At 41.3% G+C, this 26,001-nt stretch overlaps 2 protein-coding genes across 8 annotated transcripts in view; both read right to left on the bottom strand.

Annotated features, from left to right (window-relative positions):
* Positions 1–29: 29 nt before the first annotated feature.
* On the bottom strand, positions 30–10,252 carry RNPS1 (RNA binding protein with serine rich domain 1). 2 transcript variants are annotated; one of them, XM_042438392.1, is made up of 8 exons: positions 10,113–10,252; positions 7,639–7,831; positions 7,221–7,376; positions 5,709–5,900; positions 4,014–4,116; positions 3,381–3,534; positions 2,301–2,442; positions 30–1,021 (listed from the first exon to the last, which is right to left on the bottom strand). In XM_042438392.1, exons 2-8 carry the CDS (start codon positions 7,707–7,709, stop codon positions 916–918), a joined length of 924 nt encoding a protein of 307 aa, XP_042294326.1. In that variant the 5' UTR covers positions 7,710–7,831; positions 10,113–10,252; the 3' UTR covers positions 30–915. The 2 variants fall into 2 exon arrangements, with proteins under 2 accessions (XP_042294326.1, XP_042294327.1); XM_042438393.1 differs by lacking the exon at positions 7,639–7,831.
* A 949-nt stretch (positions 10,253–11,201) lies between these two features.
* LOC121914292 overlaps positions 11,202–26,001 on the bottom strand; it is a 29,284-nt gene continuing 14,484 nt past the window's right edge. For all 6 annotated transcript variants that reach the window (XM_042437600.1, XM_042437599.1, XM_042437603.1 and 3 more), the window contains exons 8-15: positions 24,587–25,143; positions 21,976–22,279; positions 20,990–21,188; positions 19,082–19,212; positions 18,316–18,426; positions 16,745–16,942; positions 13,918–14,011; positions 11,202–12,744 (exon numbers count right to left, since the gene is read on the bottom strand). In XM_042437600.1, the coding sequence (XP_042293534.1) occupies positions 12,681–12,744; positions 13,918–14,011; positions 16,745–16,942; positions 18,316–18,426; positions 19,082–19,212; positions 20,990–21,188; positions 21,976–22,279; positions 24,587–25,143 (1,658 nt within the window). In that variant the 3' untranslated portion in view covers positions 11,202–12,680. The remainder of the gene's footprint in view (positions 12,745–13,917; positions 14,012–16,744; positions 16,943–18,315; positions 18,427–19,081; positions 19,213–20,989; positions 21,189–21,975; positions 22,280–24,586; positions 25,144–26,001) is intronic.

Here is a 26,001-nt window from a genome sequence, read left to right as displayed (position 1 = left end):
AAACAGAAGGCAGCCATCAAACACCTCAATGACAGAATGAGCACATTTATTCAAAACCAGACTGGTTTATTTAACTTTGCTGTTCTAAGGTACAAACGCAACCTGACTACAAGATGCTACAAAGTTATAAAAAAAAAACCCCAAACATCATATAGCAATGACTGTACAGTAGGCTGCAAATCTCTTGCCTTTTAAGCAAACCAAACTTTAGTTACTCCAGTTTGTCTCAAACCACCGTCCCCCCAAAGAAAAGGTCGACGGAAATCACTTTTCTGCCACTTTGTTTCACATGTTGAAAAGCAAATGTATTTACATCCGGGAAGAAGTGAGGGATGCAGACAATGTACCAAAACTAAGAAAACCTTTTTCAAGTTCTTGGGATGATTTGGGTGAAGAGCTGCAAGTGATATGAGATGTCTACATGCTCCCTGTGTTCTATTCAACATTTTGTAGGTATTTTCACCATCACAGACAATTCAGCACCTTGTAACTCTATAGAGAGGAGCCCACTTTTGGTGAAAAGTAAACCAGTAATTTGAATTCAAGCTCTGGGAAGAAAAAGGGCATTTTGACACTCTGAAAATGATTTAAACATGTTCCTTACAACATTCCATTTTTTACTTCCAATGGTCTCAACTTCAACTGTCTTAAAAACAGCAGACTATGGACAAATGAAGTTAAGTTTCACACTGAAATAATGCCTCCCAACAGAACCGCTACCTTAAGAAACCACTTTTGTCAATGCAAGGATGTTAATTCACTGCCCCTTAGGACAAACAGGCTTAGCAAGTCTTCACTTTCCCAGCTTTCATTCCCCCCCCCCATTTCTTATTTTTTAAAGGTACAATTTTAATCTGGATGCACTTTAATTTAAAAAAAGAAGCAGCAGCAGCAGCAGCTGACAAGTCCTGTATTTTATCGGGAAGAATTAGAACTGGAGCGACTGCGGTGCCGCCTTCGGCCGGGAGATCTGGATCTTGATCGTCTGCGAACTGGGGACCTGCGCCTCGGAGACCTGGACCTGAAAGAAAAGGTGGTCCAAAGGGACATTTTAGTTAGAGTTATGCCAATTTATTCCTTTTTATTCAGTATAACTCACATTTTATTTCTTAAAACCTTTCTATCCCTTTATCTCAGGGGAGCATATAATAAAATCTAAGAGCCCTCCTCCCGACCACCATCTTGAGGGGGAGAGACGAGGCCTGGCCTGGCCAAAAACTAAGAGCCCTCCCCGACCACCCATCTTGAGGGGGAGAGACGAGGCCTGGCCGGAAAGACTATGTGTGCCCCCCCCCCCATTGATTACATCTTTGAGTACATTGCTGGTTGGTTTAATGTTGATTTTATGTACTGTGCACTGTTTGCAAGTTTTATTATCTATTTCATTTTATCTTGTATTGTATGTCATTGCACTGTTGTACACCGCTGTGATCAAATGGAATAGCGGTATCTAAATTTTATTATTATTATTATTATTATTATTATTATTATTAAAATCCAATTTTTGCTGTTTTATATAATGGACATTATCTTACTACATCACTGTATGTAATAGGACTTGAGCATCCACAGATTTTGGTATCCACAACAAAGGGTCTTGGAACCAAATCCCAGCAGACACCAAGGGCCCACTGTATAAATGTGAACATGATAAAAACATACCAACAGTTAAAAACAACTATAAAAGCTATAATTTAAATGCAGTTTTCAAGTGCTTTGTTATCTTTGTTGAAAGCATTCCTTGCTGAAGTAAAGTAAAACACAAAAGCAGTTTTGTGGATGCATGTGGACACACCGTGTAAGCATCAGATATAAAACTGAAACATAATAAGGGCAATGCTAATATGGTAACAGATATATCTCTGGCTCCAAGAGTGCTTATACTTCCAGTGGGCACTTAAGAAGAATCTGGAAGGTGACTCTTAACATTCTCCTGCAACCATATTTCCCAGATTAGCCTTTCATTTTTCCAAGTCCTGTATGTCTCTGTGTGTACTTAGCATCATAGCACCATAAGGCAGAGATTTGTGATGTTGGTTTTGAGCCTCAAACATTCCTTGCAGGCCTATATTGGTTCAATACCTCACATCTGAAGACATTTTGTTTTTACAAGATGTTAAAACCTGCACATCCATCAGGATTCAGAATCATGCAATTTGAATGTGACAAATTATACACACTCACCATTGATACTGCCTCCATGAACTGTTTGGACACAAGACAAAAAAGTTGTAATACCAAAAACTGTAAATAGTTAACAGCCCACCTTTGGCTTATATAGCGCCATTACGACAACTTACCTTCTTCTCATGCGAGGTGGTGAGCGACGCCACATGGGTGGTGGAGGTAACATCCTTCTAGGAGGAGAGAAGCGTCTGGGAGGAAGCCTAGGCCAAGGAGCCAAAACAGCTGTGGCAGTTATCTCCTGACCATCTATCTGTCCTATTGATAATTACAAAAGCAAAATACTTAATACTATTTCCACATCAAATATCTTGCAGCCACTGTTTTGTTTTGTTTTAATCTTAAGTACCTCTACAACAGCAGAAAAACTACTCAGTGTCCACATTTTGAAGAGTCAGAGGGACAGGAAATACCACAATACACATTCCTCAGCTACCAAAAAGAGAGCAGTAAGTTAGCAGGAAAAGGCAGAGATAGGAGAGTGCTTGTAATATGGAATGAACCATCCTACAGACCCACTGCCTACATGGAAAAAGGAGTATTAAAGTACTCTGCGTTTTTACTCTTGAATTTCAGGAAGTAATTTAGACTGGAGTGGTCAATTCTTTTCAAAACCTCGGGCAAAAACACATTTGGCTGGATTATAGAGATTGCATTAATTAATCATTCTTGTAGACAAAATAACTACAAAGTGACCTTATAAGAAGCATTAAATACAGTTACAGTAACCGCATCCACAGGGCATACATTCCCAGACTTACCACGGATAATGAAAACAGCAGATAATCGCAATCCCTATCTTTAAAGAGAGGCTGGATGGCCATCTGTCAGGGATGCTTTGATTGTGAGTTCCTGCATGGCAGAATGGGGTTGGACTGGATGGCCCTTGTGGTCTCTTCCAACTCTATGATTTTATGATACTAAGTTGACCACAGAGTCATTCTGGAGGATATCCAGTGTGACTCTATGGTCAACATCTGGCAGAGGTTGCCTTCAGAGATGGATAAATGAAACAGCAGGTATCAGTACCATGGGTCGGGGGGGGGCATACTATATTAAAATTAATGTATTAGGATTAATTAATGTAGTAACAGTTACAATCTAAAACAGATACAATGCCAGCTGGATACCAGACCAAACAATTCAGCAGACTACATGATGTGTGCTCCTAAAGACTTTTGCTTTCTGACACATACCTCCATCCATGTGTTTCAGTGCCTTTTCTGCATCATCTGGATTCTCAAATTCAACATATGCATAACCCTTGGAGAGGTGTGGATTGAGCCTGTCAACCGGCATATCAATCATTTTTATTTTTCCATAAGTAGAAAATATTTCCATTATGTGGTCCTGAAGGGGAAAAAATCACTTAATGACCATGAAAAATTTCAAGCTCTTCAGCCACTGCAACAGAATGTTTGGGGGCATGCAAGCAACATACTCTGCACACTGTTTACTAAATTCAGATATTAAGAGATTCCGCTACAGATCTGCTTTCCAGGTTATCCAAACATTACTCAGGTATACTAAATGCACAGCTAATTCTGATAGAGAGCACAGGTAGTGGTGAAACAGTCTTGACTGCAGGTCTAAAGTTCAACACTGGGCATCTCTAGTTCAAAATAATGGGTAGCAGATGTTAACAAAGACTTCTCTCTGCAATTCTCTGGAGTAAACAATATAGGCAAAAAACTGACCAGATATCTTACCATTTCCCTTCTATGGACAATTACTTTTACCTAACACCTAATAATATTACTAAATATGAACTTGGATCTTCAGTGCCAGTATTTTTTTTCATCACAACTACATACAGCTCTTGCTGTTACCTTGGTCACGTTTTTAGTGAGTCTCCCAACATGTACTTTGGTGGGTTTGGGTGATGGACTCCTTCTCTTTCGTTCCTTTTCATCTCTTTTGGGTGGCTTAGACCTAGGAGAAATAAAATGAATCACAATTTTCTGACACAGAAATCTGCAACAAATCAGTTCAGTTATTTACATCATAAAAAGACAACATCTTTTATTAAATATTGCATATTCTTCACCTGGATTCATGCTACATTTTTAAAACAGCTACTAGGCATTGACAGACAGCAAGGATCATCCTGAATTGATTTCAGTGGAATTTAAGAGCATCTTTGTTAGATACTATTTACTGAAATCTCAATTCAGAAGCAAACTTTTATGTACTGCAGGCTCCTAAAGATGAATTTTAAATAATTTAGTCAGTCCATATTCTACTCAAAGGAAAGTGTTTAATCACAAATAACAAGCGTATATCAAAAGAAAGGAGAAAGAAGATGAGCTTGGGTTTTAGGGACCAGCATTGACTGTTTGTCCACCACCTTTTGAGGCTGGTGTGTGTGTGTTTGTTTTTCTCCATCAGCACATGGTCTAAGAGGGTAGGGATATACCTGAACAGATCTCCTGTAGAAGATGGAGCAAATTTGTTTGCTGCTGCTCCAGGGACTAGAACCTGAACCAACAGATTCAAATTACAGTGGAAAATTACACCTAAACATTCATATATGCAATAAAAAGGGCATCTCCCTAAACAGAACCTATTATTGAACATGCTCAAGATCTGAACATGAAGAAGATGGATGTGACTGGACTAAGTTGTCCATCTCATGTTCACAACTGCTTCCAAATCAACGATGCATCCCTTTTCAAACCACATTTCTTTAAATTACAGAGCACTCAGAAAGTATGAGTATACTGTGTGGCCCTACTGAAAATTATTAAAGTGATATTTCAGTTGTCAGTATACTTGCATTCTCTATATAAATTATTGAGTAACTGAACTTCCAGTAAATAATTTTGATTTCTCTACCAATAACAATAACTTATAAAAATTAGAAACATCCTAAATACCATAGTCTTTCTCTGTAGAAAGTTTCCATAAGGATTTTGGGAAGGACCACATCTTCATGGAAAAGTACATTTTGCATACAACAGGTCTTAGATCCATTCCCTGCTACATCCAGACAGTTCAAGGAAAGATGCCAGACTGAAACCAATAGGAACTTCTCCAGTTCATTTGGACCACATAGGGGCAAATCTCATCTTCCTGATGTTGCTGAGCTACAACTCCCATAATACCTAGACAGCATAAGCAGTGGGGAATAACGATGGGACGTGCAGCCCATAGCATGTGAAGAAGGGCCTCACTTTGCCCACTCCAGCTTTAGACAGTAACAAGACAGGTAGCCCAGCAATCTACATACATACTGCAGCAGCAGTTTCACATACACATAAAGCCCAATTCCAACTTACTTCTAGTATCTCATACTGAACATTAAGCCAGGCCAAAGGAGATTAAGTAAACAAAGCACCTATGTGGGGAAACCCCCTAGATATGTCATCAAATAATTCTACTGAAGAGCTGTTCAAAACACCCCATCAATGAATTCACCTAAGAAAGTATGAAATGCTATGACTGCATGCACTATATGTCTGAAAAAATACTTTATAAAGCTTTAAGACTTTATCAACACCAATCCACAGGTAATCCCAACTCACTTTGAAGGAGATCGTCTCCTGTTGTCATGCCTGCGTCTAGAAGGGCTTGGGGAGCCTGAAGAGCTGCTCGAACTGGAGCTACGAGAACTGCTAGAGCTTCCAGAACGGCTCGATGCAGAAGAAGAACTCGACCCACTGCTAGAGCCAGTGCTGGAGCTTGAACCCGAACTGGATGTGGAACTAGACCGAGACCTAGCAGAAATACATATGAATGGGTCATGTACATTACAGTCAAATCTCTGTATTCACTGATTCCTTATCCAAGGCTTGGGGAAAAAAAGGGGAGGGGAGAGAAGAGGTATAAATTCTAAATAGCAAACCTTGATTATGCCATTTTATGTAAGGGCACCATTTTACTATGCCACTGTATTTAATAACACTCGAGCATCCACAGATTTTTGCTATCCATGGGAGGTCCTGGAACCAAACCCCAGCAGATATCAAGGGCCCACTGTACATGGAAACAAGTCTCTGAAAGACAGTATCCTCAAAATATGTGCCGAGAACACCACACTCTCAGCTTAGTGCTGCTCCAGTTCCTAACTGTCAACTTTTCTATGGCCCTATACACACAGCCCAAAATAAAGCTGCTTCAGGTCACTTTGGAGGTATGCTGTTTCAACGATGCATTGAAGCTGCACCAAAGCTGCATTCCAGTCCTTAGGACTGGAGCGTGGCTTTGGTGCGGCTTCTGGACTCTTAGGACGCATTTATCATTTAAACAGCATACCTCCAAAGTGACCTGATGCAGCTTTATTTTGGCCTGTCTGTATCAGTATGTTGTGTTCAGACAAGGCTTTTTAATAATAAGTGCCAATGTATACTGATGTGCTCGGCACTTGAATCTGGAATGAGGGACTAGTATCAAATATTTTTTCCCTTTATTGATCCTTCACTTTTCTGGGGTAGAACAAGGTGTATCTTTTCAGACTTTCCAACAGCCCCACACTGCTGGGTATTTCATAGGAAAGGTACAAGGGAGACAGTTCCAACCTCTTCCAAACACAAACAGGACACAACTTGCAGGGGTGTTTTAGTTGCATATTCCTGTACAGCAGCGGGTTGAAATGCAAGGACAATGTGGCCCTCTCCAATTCTACAATTCTATGTATACATAGTACAGTAAGCCAGTTTCTGTTAACTATGGTTTGTTGCTTTAGTCAGTGCCCCAAATAAACCATGGCTTCTGTTTCTGTCCCACCCTTTCTCAACTCAAATTTCTGACTAAGATCACAAGCTAGCAAAAAGCCAAAATTGCAGAATCAAACATGACAGGTCATGGTTTAGATAAGCCAGCTTGTAAACCAGCAAGAAACCATGAATTCAGACTGTGCTTGCAACAAACCATACCATGATTTGTAATGTGAAAGCATGGTCACAATGCATTTCCATCCTCTTTCTCTGAACATAGACATGCTTTTAACTAACAACTGGCTAACAGTCCTTGGAAGACCTAACCCACAACATGTATTTTCACAAACCCCAGAATTTACAAGTAGTAACTCTACTCACCTGGTACTACTGCTGCCAGTGGAAGCACTGCGCCTTTTTCGAGTTTTGTCGCGCCCGCGATCCTTCTCACTCGACTCTTTTGTGGCTGGCTTCTCCTTCGACCTATCCTTGGATTTTTCTTCGCTCCGGTCCTTCCGCTTGGTTGGAGAGGGAGCCCTTTAATGGATAGAGGTTTGGAAATTTCATTCCCCCCAATTTCAGTTACAAACAAAAATAGAACAACCACTGTGACGCTGGCAGAAAGGGGCAGATACATTCCCCAGCATTTACATTATGGAGCAGCTTCACAAAATAAAGCCAACGATGTGAGGTAAATATGCATATTATTGGGGGGGGGGTGTATTTCTAAACCCTCATGATTGTTAGGAAAGGCTATTAAATTGCAGAGACTTTAGGTCTTGAAAATTCAGACAGTTACCTAGTGCTGGACTTTTTATTATTTTCTTTGATGCCTAGCAAACTCTTCTTTTTCATTCCTGACAGCTCCATTTTCCCCTTCCGAGTCCAAAAGTGGCACTGTCGGGGGCCTCACTTATCTGAAAGCTTACTTCTAACTCCTTGATTCTGAGAAACGATCCCTAAAGCGAGTGCAATAAACGCCAAAGAGCAGCCTAGTAACAAGATAAAAGGGTTGAGAGACAATTAACATACAGGCAAGAGGAAGAAACCTGGTTTGCAAGCATATGAATTACTGAGACACACTGTTCATGCAAAGCATTGTAGTTAGTCATTGCATGTCCATTATAAAGAATCACCCAGCAGGAAAAAGCCACACCTGCGTACACAAGGTTTTCATTCTAATACACCCAATATCATAACAAGAGCAAACTAGCTCTTTTTCAAACTTTATATCATTTCTACTATATACTCCTTTCCAGGCAAGCGTTCTCTGAAGATGCCAAAGCCACAGATGCTGGAGAAACATCAGGAAGAAACTCTTCCAGAACATGGCCACAGAGCCCGAAAAACCCATAACCAACTATATCGTTTGTTTACTGGTTCTCCCACATTCTCCATCTTCAGTATCCAAACTGCCAGAATTCTTTTTGAATTCTTTACATAGTTCCTTATGAAGTCTCGTTTCATTAATATGTTTAAATACTAATTGTAGCCAGAGCATGACTCTGTAGATTACAGAGGACATTTTCTGCAGCCGTTCCCAACTTATGGAATGGCCTATTGGATGAGATCGGTCAAATTGCCAATCTAGAGAGCTTCAAAAAAGCCATTAAGACGGATCCCTTCTGCCAGGCCTTCCTGGAATAAAATACTCAGCTCCAATAAGACTTCCCCATTTATCGAACTCTGCCCATGGCTAGCGTTTGGATTTTAAAATGTTAGTTTTGGTTTTATACTGTTCAATCTTGTTTTAAGTGGGGGGTACTATGTATATATGGATATAGTTTAGTCTGTTGTAGGCCGCTTTGATGGCTTGGCAAACAGCGGGACAAAAAGAGCTTAAAACCAAGTCTTCATTGTATAGATGAGCCTCTGGCAGTAGCACTAAACTGGTTACTTTATTTAAATATTTGAAGGGATGTCATATTGAGGAGGGAGCAAGCTTGTTTTCTGTTGCTCCAGAGAATAGGACCCAAAGCAATGGATGCAAGCTCCAGGAAGAGATTCCACTTAAACATTAGGAGGAGCTTCCTGAGAGTGAGAGCTGTTCTATAGTGGGACACACTCCTTCCTTAGAGGTCTTCAAACAGAGGCTGGATGGCCATCTGTCAGGGATGCTTTGAATTTCCTGTAGGGCAGAAGGGGGTTGGACTGGATGGCCCTTGCGGTCTCTTCCAACTCTATGATTCTATGGCTCCATACAGACAGGCCAAAGTAAAGCTGCTTCGGGTCACTTAGAGAGATGCGTTTAAATGATGCATGTGTCTAAGAGTCCGGAAGCTTCACAAAGCTGCACTTCAGTGCTTAGGATTGGAGCATGGCTTTGGGTGCAGCTTCTGGACTCTTAGGACACATGCATCTTTTAAACAGCAATCTCTAAAGTGGCCTGTCTGTATGGGGCCTTTGTTAGCCAAAGTAACTCTTATGGGCCTTGGACTCAAGGTTTTTCTCCATACGAACACCAGCAGCAACCTCCTGGCTCACGAAGAACTGGCAGTCCTATAATACTGCATTTCCCCAACCTGGAAAAAGACACATGGGCAAAATCCCAGCCAAGCTGCGTGACTCAAGAAGATGGGAGGAGAGCAAAGAAAGGCAAAATGGGGAAGATAGCCAGAAGAGGGCCAGAAATCCTGCTCTGCTCACTTAGTTGAAAAAGAATACATGCACAGCATGTACTCCAAGTGGGAATAAAGCAGTGCATGAAAGTGTCCCCGCGTGGAGGGCAGCACTTGCAAGGGCTCTTGCGCTTGCTTAGTTCCCCTATAAGGCCACGCGTTCCGAGAAGCAGGGCTTTCCAACGCTGCCCTTCAAAGGAGATGCCAACCTGTGGTTCCCAACTCCAGGCCCTTTTGGACTTCAGCTCCAGAAGCCTCAGCCTCTCGGCAATGGCCTGGGTTGTGGGAAGCGGAGTCCCAAAGGCCTGGAGAGCCAGAAATAGGAAATGGAGGGCCAGAGAGGCCAGGGGTTTTCTCTCTGGGTCCCCACTTTTAAAAAAAAGACAAAGGGGGCGGGGCAAGGCGAACTCTCGCCGCGAGAAGTGTTCCCCTCCGTGAAAATTTGCTAGGAGAGGCCTAGCGGGTGAGCCTGAGCCTGGCCTGGCGGTGAGGGGGGACAAGTTCCCCCCTCACCGCCAGGCCAGGCTCAGGCTCACCCGCTAGGCCGCCCCTCCAAGAAGCCCCTTCCCTTTCACCCAGACGCCTTTCGAGGCTCCCCGCCGCCCGCGCCTCACCGGATGGCGATGGATTGCAACCGGGCCCCGCCGCTACTTACATCCTCTCAGAAAACCAACCGCCGCTGCCTTATGATGATGCGCAATGGACGCCCGCGCCAGAGTGAGCTTGCGCACGCTGATGACGTCAGAGACTCCTCAAAAAGGGCGGGAAGCCCGACCCGCCGTTTCTATGGTTACGGGCCTACTTTCCACTCCTCCCCCCCCCCCCCCTCCCATCCGCTTAGGGCGATTCCCTTTGGGACTTCATCTCCCAGAATTCCTGATTATTGGCTCTGGCGACAGGTGCCTCTGGGAGTTGAAGTCCCAAAACCTGAAGAACCAATGTTTGGGATATTTCTACCCAAAAAGGAACCTTATAATGGAGTTTTCTTGGCTAGTTTTCCTCAGAGGAGATGTTTAACCATGGCCTTTCCCCTGAAAGGCTGAGAGAGTGTGACTTGCCCACGTCACAAGGCAACATCTTGACAAAACGCAGGCCTGTGGCTTAATATCATCTGAGGCTGAGAGTGTGTGACTTGCCCACAGAACATCACATACATACATGCTTTATTGGGTCAATGACCAGCAAGATTTAAAAGGGATACAAAACACAGTCCGTAAATATGACAACGAACTTCAAAGTGACACACAATTAAAATAAAAGCAAAGAATAATAGTAGAGCACACTGAAAACCTCCTGTGTAGTAAAACTACCAAATCTCAAAAGCCTATCAAAATAAAAAGGTCCCTAAAAAGACAGTGAAGGAAGAGCCAGCCTCTCTAGTAAGGGACTTCCAGACTCTGGGAGCAGCCACCAAGAAGGCCCTGTCCTGCATTCCCATCAAACATGCCTATGAAGGGGGGATTAAAGAGAAGGGACTCCCTGAAGGTCTTAGAGCTTCTGTGGGATCATATGGGGAGATATAATTCCTTGGACTCAGCAGGATTTGCACTTGCATAGTTCTGAAGTTCACCCCTGAATAAAATAAAATTCTCTTTAGCCAATGGCTACATTTGCTTCCTGTTAAGATATATATCCTCTGAATGTCCCCATTATGTGCAGTGCAGAATTAGCAGAAACCAGAGGTGACAAGCTACAAGTAACACACCTACCCATGAACATAACAAACATTTCAGAACTAAAGTAGTTTGTGGGAACATAGTTACTTTATTTGTGTAATTCATAACATCCTCTCTTTGCTCTCAGTTTTTGTGTGTGGACTTTTTCAGTCTTTAGGCCATCATTCTCTTATCACGAGCGGAGCACCCTTCCTCAAAAATAACAATAATAAGCAAGTAGCACAAAATGTCTTTTTTTTTAAACACTGTAACATATAACAACACATTCTTCAAGCACAATAACAGGAATGAATTTAAACAAGTAGCTTTGTAAACTTTGGGAATCCACAATCTTTGCTTCCCCCGTGAAAGCAGGTATCTCTTGCTTTAGGGCAGGAATGGGTACCCACTGGCTCTCCCCCACGGTTTGCACTTCAGCTTCCTTGGGAAGGCCAACCCATTGATCAGTGCCTCTGGGAACTGATGTTCAGGACACTTGGAATGTCAAAGTTTCCCCACCCTGGAAGCAGAGGTAACACCAACCCAAATAACAACATGTAAAGTTTTCAATAAGCACATGGTCCTGGTGCTCTACGAACTGGTTCCACTTGTTTACAGTGGGCCCTGCAATAACTGTAACCACATTGTCCTTCCTTGTAGTCTTTATCTAGTCCCAACAAGCTCCATTTTTGTCATCTGATGCTTGCCCCTTCATTCCCCAGCTTTAACACACAACACCAAAAGGCTTAAAATTTAACATATGTTTTTAGGTACATTCATAAACACAACTATCTTGCAAGTCCCACTGCTGTTTAAGGGCACTGGATGCTGCCTTATGCCAGGTCACACCACAGGTCTTGACTACTCCAGTGTAGTACTGTCAATTCTGACTAGAAGTAGCTTTGCTGGATCTCAGGCAGGAAAAGTTTTCCAGTGCTACCTGATTCTACTAACTGGAGATGCCAGAAGTTGAACCCAAGGCTTTCAGCATGCAAAGCATGTCTTCTGCCTAAGAGCCCCCTTTCCCAAAAAATATGTAGGCTTGATCAGCCACCATTTTACTTAACCTCCCTTCTCATGACCCAGTCTGAATTACACTAAGCAGCAGCTTCACTACAGGGTCTTAAGCAAGATGTCTTTCCTAACACAATCCTTTTTTTAAAAAAACTTGAAATTGAACTCAGGACCTTTTGCACATCAAATCAGTGTTCTTCTGCCACCACACACCAGCTGCAAAGGCACCAGCATCTCCTTTGTTCAAGAGATGAATAATAAAGCCACATGCATGGGTGGGAGAAAAATCAGAGATAGCCTCCACAAGCCTTCCATTGCATATGCAACAGAAGTGGGGACCAAAGTAGAAGATATCCTGGAAATAAAAGGACAGTTGTTATTTTAAACATGGGTATCAAAATAATTATCATCATAATAAATAGTCCCAGGGGTTTGAAATGAATGAAGAGTGTTACATTCTTGGTCATCTGTGCAAATGCCAAACAACTAAAACAGTTACTGTTCTTCAAGAGTTCCAGAAATAGCATTTTTCTGGTAAGTGAGTTCTGGCCATGTCAGATTTCTGCCATTATTTCGCAGCGGTCGTTCAACTCGATGGTGGTGTAATTCTGTGGACGTCTGGAAAACATGAAAGGAAATACAATGATCTTTATGATTTGTATTTGTATAATTAGGCTGAGAGCAAGAAATGACTGCAAACTGCATTGAAACAGCTCCACTGAGTATACAATGCCTCCACTATTTGCCAATGAGAAAAGGTTGCCATGAGAATATACATTTAGGAATACCACATTCACTGCCCTGTTTCTCCCATAAAATACCAATAGCTGTCAAATTGTGAATATTTGTAGAATTTGGTTGTAGAAATTGGAATTTATGCCCAAAGCTTACCAATAGCCTCAACGAAGCAGCTTTCATAGTCATTGGTAGGTTTGGGGAGGACAGTGGTGGGTATTCCTGGGCAGGCTGCCCTTTCACCCACATGACAGCCTGCTGCCCTCAGACACAGTGGTATAATAATAATAATAATAATAATAATAATAATAATAATTTATTTCTATTCCACCTTTTCCTCATGGAACCAAGGCAGATTACAACAAAAGCAGTGGAAGACACTGTGCAGAAGTAAATGTCTTGCAGAAGAGAGAAAGGGAGAGATATACACTTAATTAATCAATTATACAGCACATGATACAATGTGATTTAAGTTAAAGCAGCTTCAACAACTTCATTTGCGTTAAGTCTACTTCAATCATGCATAAAGATAACGAAGACCTGATTTGCTGATGGGAGATGGCAGATGAATGAAATAAAACCTGCTTTATGCTTCAGGCTTATTGCACTGTATTTTCCTACTGATAAGAAGACAGAAAAGTTTGAGTATATGGCTCCTTTATATTCCTCCTCCTGAATAATTGTAGCAGTCAGTTTCCTAATGTTCCCATCAACCTAGAGGTTTCTGTCCCTGAGACAAAACTGGCACATTGGATGCTTATTATGAAGAACCATTCTTGTATGCAGAAGATTTCAGAAGATCCTGGATTTCATTATCTCCAGTCACTGTCCAGGAAAACAGTTTGTTTGATCTGATTTATATAGATCAGCCACTAGCTCTATACAGCTGCTTCCTCAGTCTTTGGGACTTAATTATTATTAAGTTGCATGAAGCTAAACTGCAAAATTTAATACAGATTCTGTGCTTTAACACAGAACAAACTGTTGGGAACAAGAAGAGATAACCTCTTCTATCATACATTATATTATTTCTGAAAGGGATTCTGAGCCTCTTACCTTTTGATCCAATAAAATGCTACACCAGCTAACAGCAGTGCTAATAAGATGGAGCCCAAAACAGTCAGCGCAATCTCCCATGCTTGCAAGGAACCTGTAAAAAATGATGGTGGATGGAAGAAGACACAAGAGGGAATTAATTTATTTGCATTAATTTGCTCTTTTGGAGCTCACTCTTTCCGGGCCAAGCCACTAAAAAGGTTGGGGTGTTTATTTTGGTAGCCATACAGTAGAGACTTTATTTTGAAAATGTAAGGAGCATACATATGAGGGCAAGCATATAAAAGAGAATTCATGGCAGAAGAACCACCTCCTCCTAACCTGGGGTTAGGAGCTTTTGATTTTGGGGGTTTGACTCCTAGAAGCCCACACTAGCATGGCCAAGAGTATTATGTGAGTTGCAACCTAAAAGATTGGGGGGTGGGTTGGCTAGGTCATGCTGGACTCACGACTAACTCAGTGGTAGTGAGGACCTTTCTTCCATAGTTCTTTGTAATGGTCCTCTGTTCTTCTTTTGTAGTTTCCTTCTCATTACTTTCAATAAGGGGGGGGGGGAAAAATAATAATAATAATAATAATAATAATAATAATAATTTATTTCATTCCTGCCTCTTCTCAAGGCTCGAGGTGGGGTACAACATGTTAAAAGGCTGATACAATTCTGCTCTTTTGTCAGAGGAATAAAAGGTATTCAAATACAGCAAACTCAAGGCCACTCCAGTGCAGCCATTACTGCTGAAGGAAGGACCCAGGAGTAATGGCAATGGAGCTCTTGGCTCTCACAATAAAATCACCTCCCCCATCTGTGGCCTACCTATTACTAGGGAGAGTATTGAGAAACTCAGCTGGTAGATGGCAGAGAGCAATGGCAGCAGCCCCTTGTTCCCAACAACGCCCTGTTCTTCCTGGGCTCTCCAATTCATTCTCCTTTGTTAAGGGATGCTATTGTGAATAGAGCCACATAGCCTGCCCTATCAACTAGACCAATGGCCCAAGTGACGTGGAGGATGCATCCCATTACCAAATGCTTAAATGCTGTTCAGTTGCCAGTTTAATTAGTTTATGTACATGAAATTACTAGGGGAACTCGTCCTAGTCTATTGTCTCAGGCAGGTAGACGTCTTGGTAGGGTCCTGCACTCTGAAAAGGTTGAAAAGGGACGTGCACAGTACACAAAGAGCCCTTTAGTTTCCTTCTTGGAGCACTCAGGATTGCTCCCATAAATTCAAGAGGAGAGAATCCAGTGAAATAAGGAGGGAGGCACTCACATAAGGACGGTTATTATCTTGCAAATTTACTGTTGCAAACATTCTTTTTGGCAATGGATGCATTTTATTTCTTAAACTATAGTGGTCCCTTCACATGCACTGGGGTTACGGGTGAAGGACCCCCATGAATGAGAAAAAACTGCAAATATAAAAACACTATTCTTTTTACCTCTCTAGGAATATCCAGGTCCTCCAGTGCAACTCTGCCAGAGGTTGATCATAGAATCATGTTGGAGAAGCTACAAATACCTAGCAACTTCTAGCTTCTTCATCACAACTCTAGGTCAACTTCTAGCCGAATAGTGCTGGAGGACCTAGAGCAAACATATTAATCAAAACTGCAAATAATCAAATTAACAGCAGTCAAAGCCACAAATGTAGAGGGACGACTGTATTATGTATGCAATCCAGAACGGTTCATCAATTATTTGTTTTTAGTTCCTGTATATATTCATGTATATGTCTGGAAATCTTAGTCAAAAAATTGACCCCAAAAAACATGAGTTGATTTATCCATGTGTCAATGTAAGTACTGTACTTTAACCCATACACACACACACACACACACCATCCCCTGGTGAAAGGCAAGAGTGTAATCTGTTCTGAAAGCACTAAATTCTTTGGCATTTTTTGTTTGTTTGTTTCATCCTTTGGATTCTTTGTTACATGACTCTAAATTTTATCCTAGAGTTAACCATAGGTCATATCAAAATCCATAATTCTGGTCCCTAACCCTGCAATTAACTTGTACATGAGGCCAACGTATAGTCGTGTATATACATACAGTATGTCATATGCACCAAAAATCAGATTTTCCCAAACAACTGCCTATCCCAATAAGGTTGCACACACACCAAAGCAGCTGTGATTAAGTAATTTACTCAGTCACTGTTATTAAGAGTTCCTTTTAGATCATGTAACAGGTTAACATTATATCAAATGTCCTTATGACTGACTTCCCTTTCAAGAGGTCAATTCACTTCAGAAGGTTTGTATAAATAAATAGATGAAATAGGATCTTCCAGGATTGGTTAGGTTATAAGAATGTCAAGGTATACAAATCTCGTGATTCTGAATAATCTACCTGTCTATCAGAAAGATAACAGAAAGAAACAAAAAGGGATAAAATATACCTTTTCTGTGAATAATCCTGAAAAAATTGCAAGTACCATTTCTTTATCGGGCTGGGACCATCACTGAATCATAGCATACTCAGATCACCTTGTCAAGAATCTTGTCAGATCACATCATGAGATTTCAGACATATTTCTTGGAAGCCTCTGGCTTTTCTCCACACTCATGAGATCTAGAAACTTGTTCCTTTTGAAATTTGAGGCAGAGAGCCTTACAGACTAAATACAGAAATTGGGAAATTTCCTCTCCTGGTGTACAACTCCCAGAACCCCACAGCCAGCATGACCACTGTCCATGAAAGGAAGGGGGAACAGCTTGTGCCAAGACATATTTTGTCCTCAAGAATGCCATCCTCTCCTATTGCAACATACTTACAGTCCATCCTCTTCCACGTGAAATCTATCGAACATTCTGGCTGAACTCACCTTCAGACCACAGTGCTGTTGCACTTGGAGAGGAGCATGTTGTCTTCCCTTTGAGAAGTCTTATTTCCATAGGAAATGGGTGGGGACTTGTAGACAAGCTAGACCGCCACTGGATAAACAGCTGTAGCTGTTCTGGTGATGTGGCCCATACCTGGCCCGAGAGTTTCAGGATGGAATGAAGGCAGGTAAAATTAAGCCCTTGGAAGACAAAAAATATTTTTTTTAAAAAGGAAAGAGGTGGGTTGGTTCAGTTCAGAAGTCATAATCCCTCAATTACACACAGTGAGAAGAAAGCTGATCGAGAGAAGCTTCTCTCCATTTCATTAGACTAAAAATGGAGTGGAGTTATCTACCGGAGATGAATGGTGGGGGAGACGAGATAGATAAACAGAGATTTCTTTAACTGTGGAATTTGCTACTATCTGGTAATAGTTGCCAACCTGGATGACTTTCAAAGGGATCTGGACAAGTTCACAGAGATTGTGGCTGTCTCTGGATAATACTTCAGCTGCAGACACACACATACACAAACTGCAGTAGCAGAGGTTGCATTTGTCTGTGTATAAATTGCTAAGGAGCATAAGAAGAAGCATGAAATTGCACTCATGTCCTACTTGAAGGTTTCTCAGTGGCACTGGTTGGTCACAATATGAACAGAATGCTAGAACAGACAGGCCTTTGGTTTAACCCAGTATCACTCTGAACTTCTTTTTTAAAAAAAGAGATAGGGAAAGAATTATAACTTACTGAATCTAGCATGGAGTGTAGTACTAAAAATGTATGAAATGAGGATACACATAGAACTCTATGATTCTATTATTCTAGATGGACATAATGGGACACAATGCCTTTTGTCCCTTCAAGGACAGCTTCATCTCCCCCCTTTTTTCTTTTCTTATTCAGATAGTTCACACACCTGCCTTCATATTGAATGCTTATTCATTCAATGGTTCTCCTACAATTCTGGGGTAACTGTCCACTTCTTTTTTTTTTACTATTTGTATGATTATAAACTGAAAACCCATCCTAAGTACCTAACCTTTTATTTCTTTAGCAATACCTTTTGTTTTGAAGCTTTGGGGAGAGGGTGTTTCATGATGTCATGGGCACTTGCCAATTAGAGAATCACAGAATAGTGCTCTGCATAGCCCCTTCTGCTTAAAACTAGCAGAATGTCAATTCTTCCTGAGCTTGATCTTTGAGAGAAAAATATATTTGGGACTGCAACTTTTCACTGCATGATGGATCCTCTTAATATGCATGTTGTAATCCATTTCAAGCCTGATGCTATATTAGACCATCTGTGATGGTAATCATTATAGTGACTGATCCAACAGCAATAACAAGAAGGAGTACAGCTCCTGTTACCCGGCCATTTGCTATACTCACCATAGCTGAGTGGGAGCTGTAACTCCCCCAAAATCTGGAAACCTAGACAATTCACTATCCCTGTTTTCAAGAAATACCATACATAGAAAATGGCAACCCTATTTTATACAATCCCTGCTCCAGGAAGAGCATTCCTTCCCTACAGACTAGGCAGAAAGCAAATCTTATGATTTGATACAGACCTTGTATATAGCATGAGGACACACCGCAATGACAGCTCTCTTCCATTGATCTTACTAAAGTTTGTTGGAGACTAGCCAGAATCAGTGCATTTTGAGGCCACATGGAACAGTCTAGCAGGAAGAGAACAAAAGATTAATGATATTGCAGAGATCCCCTCAATATCCATTCCAAATGGTGTATTTCACACAAACACTTGGCAGAAAGGACTTACAGTCTATTTTAAGACCAAAAACAAAAAACCGAAAAACAAAAACCTATTTCAATTGGAAAATTCAAAGCAGAGAATTATCTGCAATTAAGGGTCTAGTTAGTACATAAGCAGAAATTATTTGTGGGCATGCACATGTAGGTTTCTGCACAAATTCAAAATTCTTGAATCAAAACATACAAGTGGAATCACAGTAAAAACTAGACATATATTTTAAAATATGGAGATATAAAAAGGCTAGGCATATATTAATTAAATCTGAGATAAAAATATAAGTTTATTTGCAGACAGCAACTTTCACTTGTACTGTTATCAGTGAGAAGCATCTAGAACTGAGTTTTCCCCTCAGTACCTAAGTTTTCAATACATAAGGAAGTTTTGACAATAGGGAACATTCAAATATGCAATTCACTACCTGCTATCTAAAGTAGTACAATTCATCATTTTATTCACATTGCCTGTCTGCTATCATTTTCTGGATAGGCTTAGATAAAGAGAACATCAGCACTATTTTAAACCTTCTTTCATTTCTGATGAGAGAGAAAAAATTATCTTACTGAATGTCAGCAGGCATATCTCAAGATCCAGGGAAAGAGAATCCTGAGGACACACATTCTCTGTGCCAGGTGTGTGATTAGAGACAGCAAAGGTTTCTTCGCAGGAAGAACAGCGGCTCAAGGAGAACGGTCTGCCACAGAAACAGCAAATCTAATGCTTCCTTTTTCAATAAAAGTTAAAGTACATTTACCCATGGATAAGTTGACTCAGTTTTTTGGGGGGTCAATTTTTAAACTACCATACAATTTCTAGACTTATACATACCGTAAGTATATACAATAAAACCTATTTGTAAGTTTCAGTTCATGTCTTCTACAGAATTAATCTCAGAAGGTTGTTCTTATTAATTTCCCCACTTATTTTACCATAGTGGTATCATATATTTCCAGTCTGTTTTATATTTTCCCAATGTTTTGTTATCTAATTGAATTGTTAATTTGTCCATCTTGGTCATACCATATAATTTTAAAAGCCACCCATCTTCTGAGGTTATTTTTGAATTTTCCCATCTTTTAGCACACACTATTCTATATAATATCCCTGCTGCTAAAATCATATATAATAAAGTTCTCCAGAACTTTCCCTTCATTTGAGTACCTATGGGTTAGTTTGGGGGGAAAAAGATCAAAATTGTCTTGGCTGATGGTGAGAGGACTTTGATATAATAATAATAATAATAATAATAATAATAATAATAACAATAATAATAATAATAAATTTAGTTTGCAATTTTTTTCAAAGTCCTCTCACCATCAGCAAGGCCGAATGAATATTAAAGTCTGTCCACTCATATATCCACTACATGGAGCCTTTGCCTTATTCAAAACCATGGAATAACTGCGCAAAAGGTTATCCCAGCAGGAAGTTATTCACACTGAAGTTTAGGAGAACTGGACTAAAAAGATGTTTCTGAAACAGAAAACTGTTTTGTACCAGTCTAGAAATTTGTGTCTGAGGCTGGGTGGACAACTATGGACATCTAGATGCTTCAGCCCCAAAATAATCAATGGTGAGGTATCATGGGAATCAAGAACCAGGGGCACAGCTACCCACACCTATCCTAAACCTAGTATTAGATCATAAGCCCAACATGATCTCTTCTGACTATCTGCAGCTCTTCAGGGCTTTAGGCAGAAGGGGATCTTTCCCTTCACTTGTTACCTGATCCCTTTAATTGGATTTCCCTGGGATTAAACCTGGAACTTTTTGTTTGAAGAGAAAATGCCCCATTACTGAGCTATGAGTCTTTTCCCAAATCTAGTGCAAGCTTCATTGCTAAAAGCAAGATGTCAAAAGGTTTACAATAGTCATCAAGTTCGAGAAGTCTCAACATTTTTGTTGCCCAGCATTTGCTTCAGAACTGGGTCTCTTTATTTTAGAAGGAGCTGTGCCTGCATTGCAAAAATAAAGCAGTTTGACACTGCCTTTTCCCAAATGTGGTGCACGCTTCATTGCTATGGCTTAATGATATGGAATTATAGGATTTCTAGTTTGTTGTGGCGCCTGAGCTCTCTAACAAGGAAAGCTAAATATCTCACAAAACTACAAATCCCAGAATTCCATAGCATAGAGCCATAGCAGTTAAAGCAGTGTCAAACTGCATTATTTCTCTGGTGTAGATTAGACCTAGGAAGGTATTTAAGTATTACTCATAAATATCCAGCCTCAAACATGGAATTTATCAAAGGCTCAGATGACATCCACCACTTTTTCCCCTAACACAAAAAAGACATGAAGGAAGAAAAATGGTAATACCTAGGCAATGTCTTTTGATCAACAGTATGAAGAATCATCCATCTGGAAGCAAGCCCGCTTCCTTTGTCTCACAGCCTAACAAACCTCACATAAAATGTGACAGAGAACCATTTATGCTTCCCCCTTCCCCATGTCACAAGAAGACATCTTACCCTTTTTCTTTCCTTGAAAAAAAGTAGATAGGAAAACTGGAATTAAGTTTGCTTGTGTGAGGCTCCTGTGTAAAAGTGACCACATCTTCTACAATCTCATCAGGAAGTAGAGTACCATTAGGAGCTTGTATATGCCTGACCAGGGCAACTCTATGGTTGTGCTGCTGCTCACTCCAAACAGAGGGCATTACCGACTGCTCTGGAAACACAAACAAAATATCAGATATGGTTTTGGTCTAGGACTTTCTTGATCCAGATTCTATTCCCTGTTGAACAAGGTACTCATTGGGTGAGTTTAGGCTGGTCACCTACCTAATACTGTTGTTATGAAGGCAAACTGAGGAGATAAAGGGAGAGAGCCTTCTATGCTACCTCAAGGGCATTGAAGGGAAAGGAAGATATGGATGAAGATGAAATTTTTAAAGGAGTACCAAATGTTGTTACAGTTAAGTGGATGCAGAAAGAAGGAAATGTTTTATTCTGCTCCATCATTCACAGACATCATGAGATAACAAGGTAGATGAAAAGTATCTAAAAAGCTGACTGAACTGGCAGTTAAATGATACTTTAGTAGGGGTGATGGAACAGCTAATACAAGAGCACTATAGTTAACACAGCAGGCCAGTTTGGGGGTCCCCAGCAGAAAAGCACAGTTGAGCAATACATCTACCACAGGTGCTTTCCCCAGCCTCTGCCCACCTAAGCAGTTGTCTCTCTCCACCTAACGACAGGTTCTAATTTACTAATTTTCTGGTAACAATTTTCATGCTCATCTTCACTCTGGGATTGCACCCTATCAACAAAGCTGCCAGGCTATCTGCAGGAGAGATAATGCAGCCCACATTCAACCACAAGTTGTAAATGTTATTTTTGAGCAACTCCCGCGGCCAAGCTGTCTGGAAAATTCTAGCAGTTAGAGCTCAAAGAACTAACTTTTCCATGCAAGAAACTAAACAGTAAAAAGCTATCTGAGCATCACTGTGTACCATGAAAGTTGTCAGCCATGGATTCTCCTTCAAGTGAGATGATGAACAGGCTGCTGTTCCCAAATGTGCCCTGAAGTGGGATGCTGAAGTATAGCTTGGTATTATGCTCAGTAAAGAACTTCAGTGTGTATCCTTTCAGATTGACCCCTGGCTTCCCTTTCAGCTCAACAAACTGATATAGAAGAGAGTCGTTGTTCATGCCCAGTTCATTGATGACAATGGAATGGTTGTGGAGAGTTTCTTCTGTGGAATTCAAGCTAAGAGATGGACAAGTATTTTCCTGGAAAGGAGTTATTTCTGTTACCTGGGGGTGAAAGAAAAGAACCACAAGGTATTTACTAAGTCTCAAATCTTACTTATTTAAATAAGATTTCTGTCCTCTGAACAATAATTTCCAATGCATACAAACTCAGTTAGATGGTCCCACATGCTGTCTTACCCAATCCAGTGCCCTTCAGGTATTTATGAACACAATTTCCATTTTCCCTGATCCCTGGCTGAGGTTAATGGGAATTGAAGACAAACACATCTGGAAATTGCCATCTGTGGAAAGGACAACTCCGTATAAAACGGATAAATACTATATTCATAGCAACAGTCTAACCACAAGTTGGAAATACAGTAATATTGATTTGGACAATTCCCAGAATATTTGATCTAGCATTGCCACTGGCAAAATGTGCTGTCCTATCATGGTGCCCACCCTTGGTTGGCACTCCTAAGTGGTCTTTAGGTTCAAAATGAAACCCAAGATACTTTGTCCAATAAAAGAGCAATGACATCAGATAGATTTGAAGGGCTCTCTGATTTGAGTTCAGTTTAAGGATGAAGAACCCCAAGAAAGGACCATGAAGTAGCCCATGAACAGTCAGCAGACCATGCAGCTATACAGGATACTTGGTCACGTTCGTCCCCAATATGGTAAGATGTATTTCATTTCTGTTTGAACATAAATCTATGATTCTATAATAATTACTTCTGCTTTTAGAGCTATACATATAAATTTACCAACACAACTTTTAGGCAAATCTGTCCCTTTTGGGGGGGGTCATTGCACTCTCTCATATTTGATAATGTGTAAGTGGCTACTCTACCTTTATGCTACCAAACAGTAAGCCACAGAGGTAGGCACTGCCCTCCCTAGATTAAGTTCCCTCTTGCCAGGTCTGTGGGAAGAGGAAAAAGAAGCTGGGCTTTGAAGACACAGAACCAATCTAGTGCAGTGCTCTGAACAGTTTAGGAAACTTACTTTTTGGACTACACTTCCTAGAATCCCCCAGCCAGCACAGGCCCGAAATAGGAGGGCCAAATAAGGTGACCTCCGGCTGCTTTGGGGGCATGGCGTTTAGACGATGTACACCTCCAAAGTGGCTGGAAGACTGGCCAGGGCAGCCTAAAGCTGCTGGCAAAAAGAGCGGATTAAATCCTTTAATTTCAGATTAAAAGGAACAGATTCAATCCTTTAAGTTTGGTACCATAGCAGCAACCCACATTGGGAGCAGGCTGTCTGGTTGCCACTGTTCTGAAGCTATCGGGGCTGAAGCGCCCTCTGGCTGCTCCTTTTGGCCCATGGCGTCACCCCACAGCCATTGGCACTGCAGTAGCCACAGTGACTGAGGAAGGTGTACTCTGACAAAGTAACTTTTTACAATATTTGGATTGGAGTATCAGATGCTGAGTAGGAAGATTTAGATTCAAATCTACACTCAGCTGTGAAGCTTCACTGGGTGACAGTCAGTCATGGATCTCAACCTAACCTACTTCACAGGGTTGTTGTGAGGGTAGAAAGGTAAGGGCAGAGAAGAATGCTGAATGCAGCTCACTAGAGGAAGGAGCAAGGATACTGCTTGTGGTCCATTCCCTGATCCAAGTTGTTAATGTGTTCTAAGCATTAATGTTTCATCTCCCTACCCAGAAGCTTTTCAATTTGAATTGGCATTCTCACCCACAAATGGCTTATATAGGTCTATCTCTGGATTCTCCATGCCAAAAATGCACCTGAGGAAGTAGACTCAAGTCTACAAAAGCTCATGCTTTATTCTTTCAGTTAGTCTCAAAGGTGCTACAAGATCCCTTTTCATATTATATACAGTATATAACAGTATCAGTGAATGAAGATCCCTTTACATGTTATGCATAAACAGTCCATGCCAGGCTTGCTGATTGAGTTTTGGGAAAGCAAGGTCAGCTGGCCCCATGACCCGAGCTCCCAGATACTGGAACTCCCTTCCCAGAGAAATTGGACTGGCACTCATTGCTGTCTTTCTGCAAGCAAGTGAAGAGATGGTTTTTAAACTTCTTCATATTGTGAATTTTTAATTACAATTTGGTTTTAATTGTTGAAAGCCAACTTGAGTCTCAGACTGGGAAAAGGGCAGGATATAAATAAGTAGTAGCAGTAGTAGTACAAGATATAGCATAATACAGCCTGCATCTTCTATGCTTGATATGACTTTGAATTATTAAAATAGTTCCTCTAAATACAAGAAATACAAGTAAAATAAAGCCAATAAGACATGTGGGATGAAATGGGATGAATAGTCCTGGCCACAAGCATAGAGAAGTCTGAGACTCACCCCACCCCGCCCCAAACTGCTTTCATCTCAGTTACCTGGAAGCTACTCTGGTCTCTTGGGCTCAGGCTGAGACATCGGCTGAGAGACTCATCCTCAGTGCTGTGAGATTCATTCTCATGCACGACACTCTGTCCTGGGGTGAGGACAGCAAGCAGCCTGTCGGCCTTGTCTGAACCCCTGGACTTGTACACCACAACATCCACCAGCCCCTCAGCAGTCACTGGCATGTTTATTTTGTAGATGGCCTTTGGGCTGTGGTAGAGAGCAACAGCTTCTGCTCCATTCTGGATGGTATTATCAGGCAGAATAATTGAGGGCCGAGGAGTCACACCAGCGCTTCCCACCAGGAAATAGCCCCGCTTGTCAGTATGGTAGCCCCCCAGCTTCACCACATAGTAAGCCAAGTTGTTCTTGCCATTGTAGAGGACAAGCCAGTAGTTCCAGAGCTCAAAGGGTGCTGGTCCAGGATAGAAGAGTTCAATGTACTCTGTATCTTCTCGAGATCCTGGGTTGTCTGGATTCACTTCATTGATAAGCAGTGTCAGTGGAGCTGGAGGTGCTTTGGTTGTTCTTGGCTCTGTTGGTATTACTCCTTAAAAAGAGCAAAATCCTTTCACCTTCAGTTGAATGCATACCTTGCTTCCTCAGCCTAGCAATGACTACAGTTCCCATCACCCCAGCCATGGTTGGGGATGATGAGAATTATAATTATACACTTCTGGAGGGTGCCAATTTAGGGAGACTGGCATAGTAGTCGTTACTTTACTATTACCAACAGAACTAGTGCAATCAATCAATCCATCCATCTATGATTAAAAATAAACTCGGCAATCAATTTTAAAAATATAACCAGCTCTGTAATAGCTCTGGTCAGGCTATTACAGGGGCAGCCCAGAATATCCTGGCCCTGTAGCAGTCCAACCGCCAAGCACAGCTGTGTCCGCCACAGGTCAGTCGCCTTTGAGGTCAGAATGATGCGCCTAGCAATGGTCACATGCTGGGCACCTCGTTCTAACCTCAGAATGAGTGACTCATGGCAGCAAATGCACTGGGCAGTCCATCGGGACACCCATGCAGACATCCACTGCGACAAAGAAACAGAGGACTCTGGATCTTCCCAGAAGATGTGGAGTAACAGGTAAGTTTAAAAAATTCATGTTAAACTTGCTATGCCCTGATTCTGGTTTGGGATGGGCATCATCCAAACAAGATGACAGCAGAATGAAGGGAAATTGGACTTTTGACCTGTGCAGACACGGCCTGAGAGGGAGAGAGTGTATAATCTAAGTGAATATTTAATTTTGGTTTCCTACTCCCAACATAGTAGTTCTTGGATTGCCAAATGTTACTACAAATGGACCACAACTCCTGTCTTCTCAATTATCAGACATGACGGTTAGAGTGATGAGAGTTATTGTCCAAAGACATTTAGAAAAACATGATTGGGAAA

This window comes from Sceloporus undulatus, chromosome 8, assembly GCF_019175285.1.
Source record: "Sceloporus undulatus isolate JIND9_A2432 ecotype Alabama chromosome 8, SceUnd_v1.1, whole genome shotgun sequence".
NCBI classification, from domain to species: Eukaryota; Metazoa; Chordata; class Lepidosauria; order Squamata; family Phrynosomatidae; genus Sceloporus; species Sceloporus undulatus.
This window is presented reverse-complemented; position numbering and strand designations above follow the sequence as displayed.

Excerpts from the sequence above, each read along its gene's own strand:
- RNPS1 (XM_042438392.1), bottom strand. The coding sequence starts at position 7,709 with ATGGAGCTGTCAGGAATGAAAAAGAAGAGTTTGCTAGGCATCAAAGAA. Across the intron at positions 7,377-7,638 it reads AATAAAAAGTCCAGCACTAG|GGCTCCCTCTCCAACCAAGC; the intron begins GTAACTGTCTGA and ends TATCCATTAAAG. Across the intron at positions 3,535-4,013 it reads TCACTAAAAACGTGACCAAG|GACCACATAATGGAAATATT; the intron begins GTAACAGCAAGA and ends TTTCCCCTTCAG.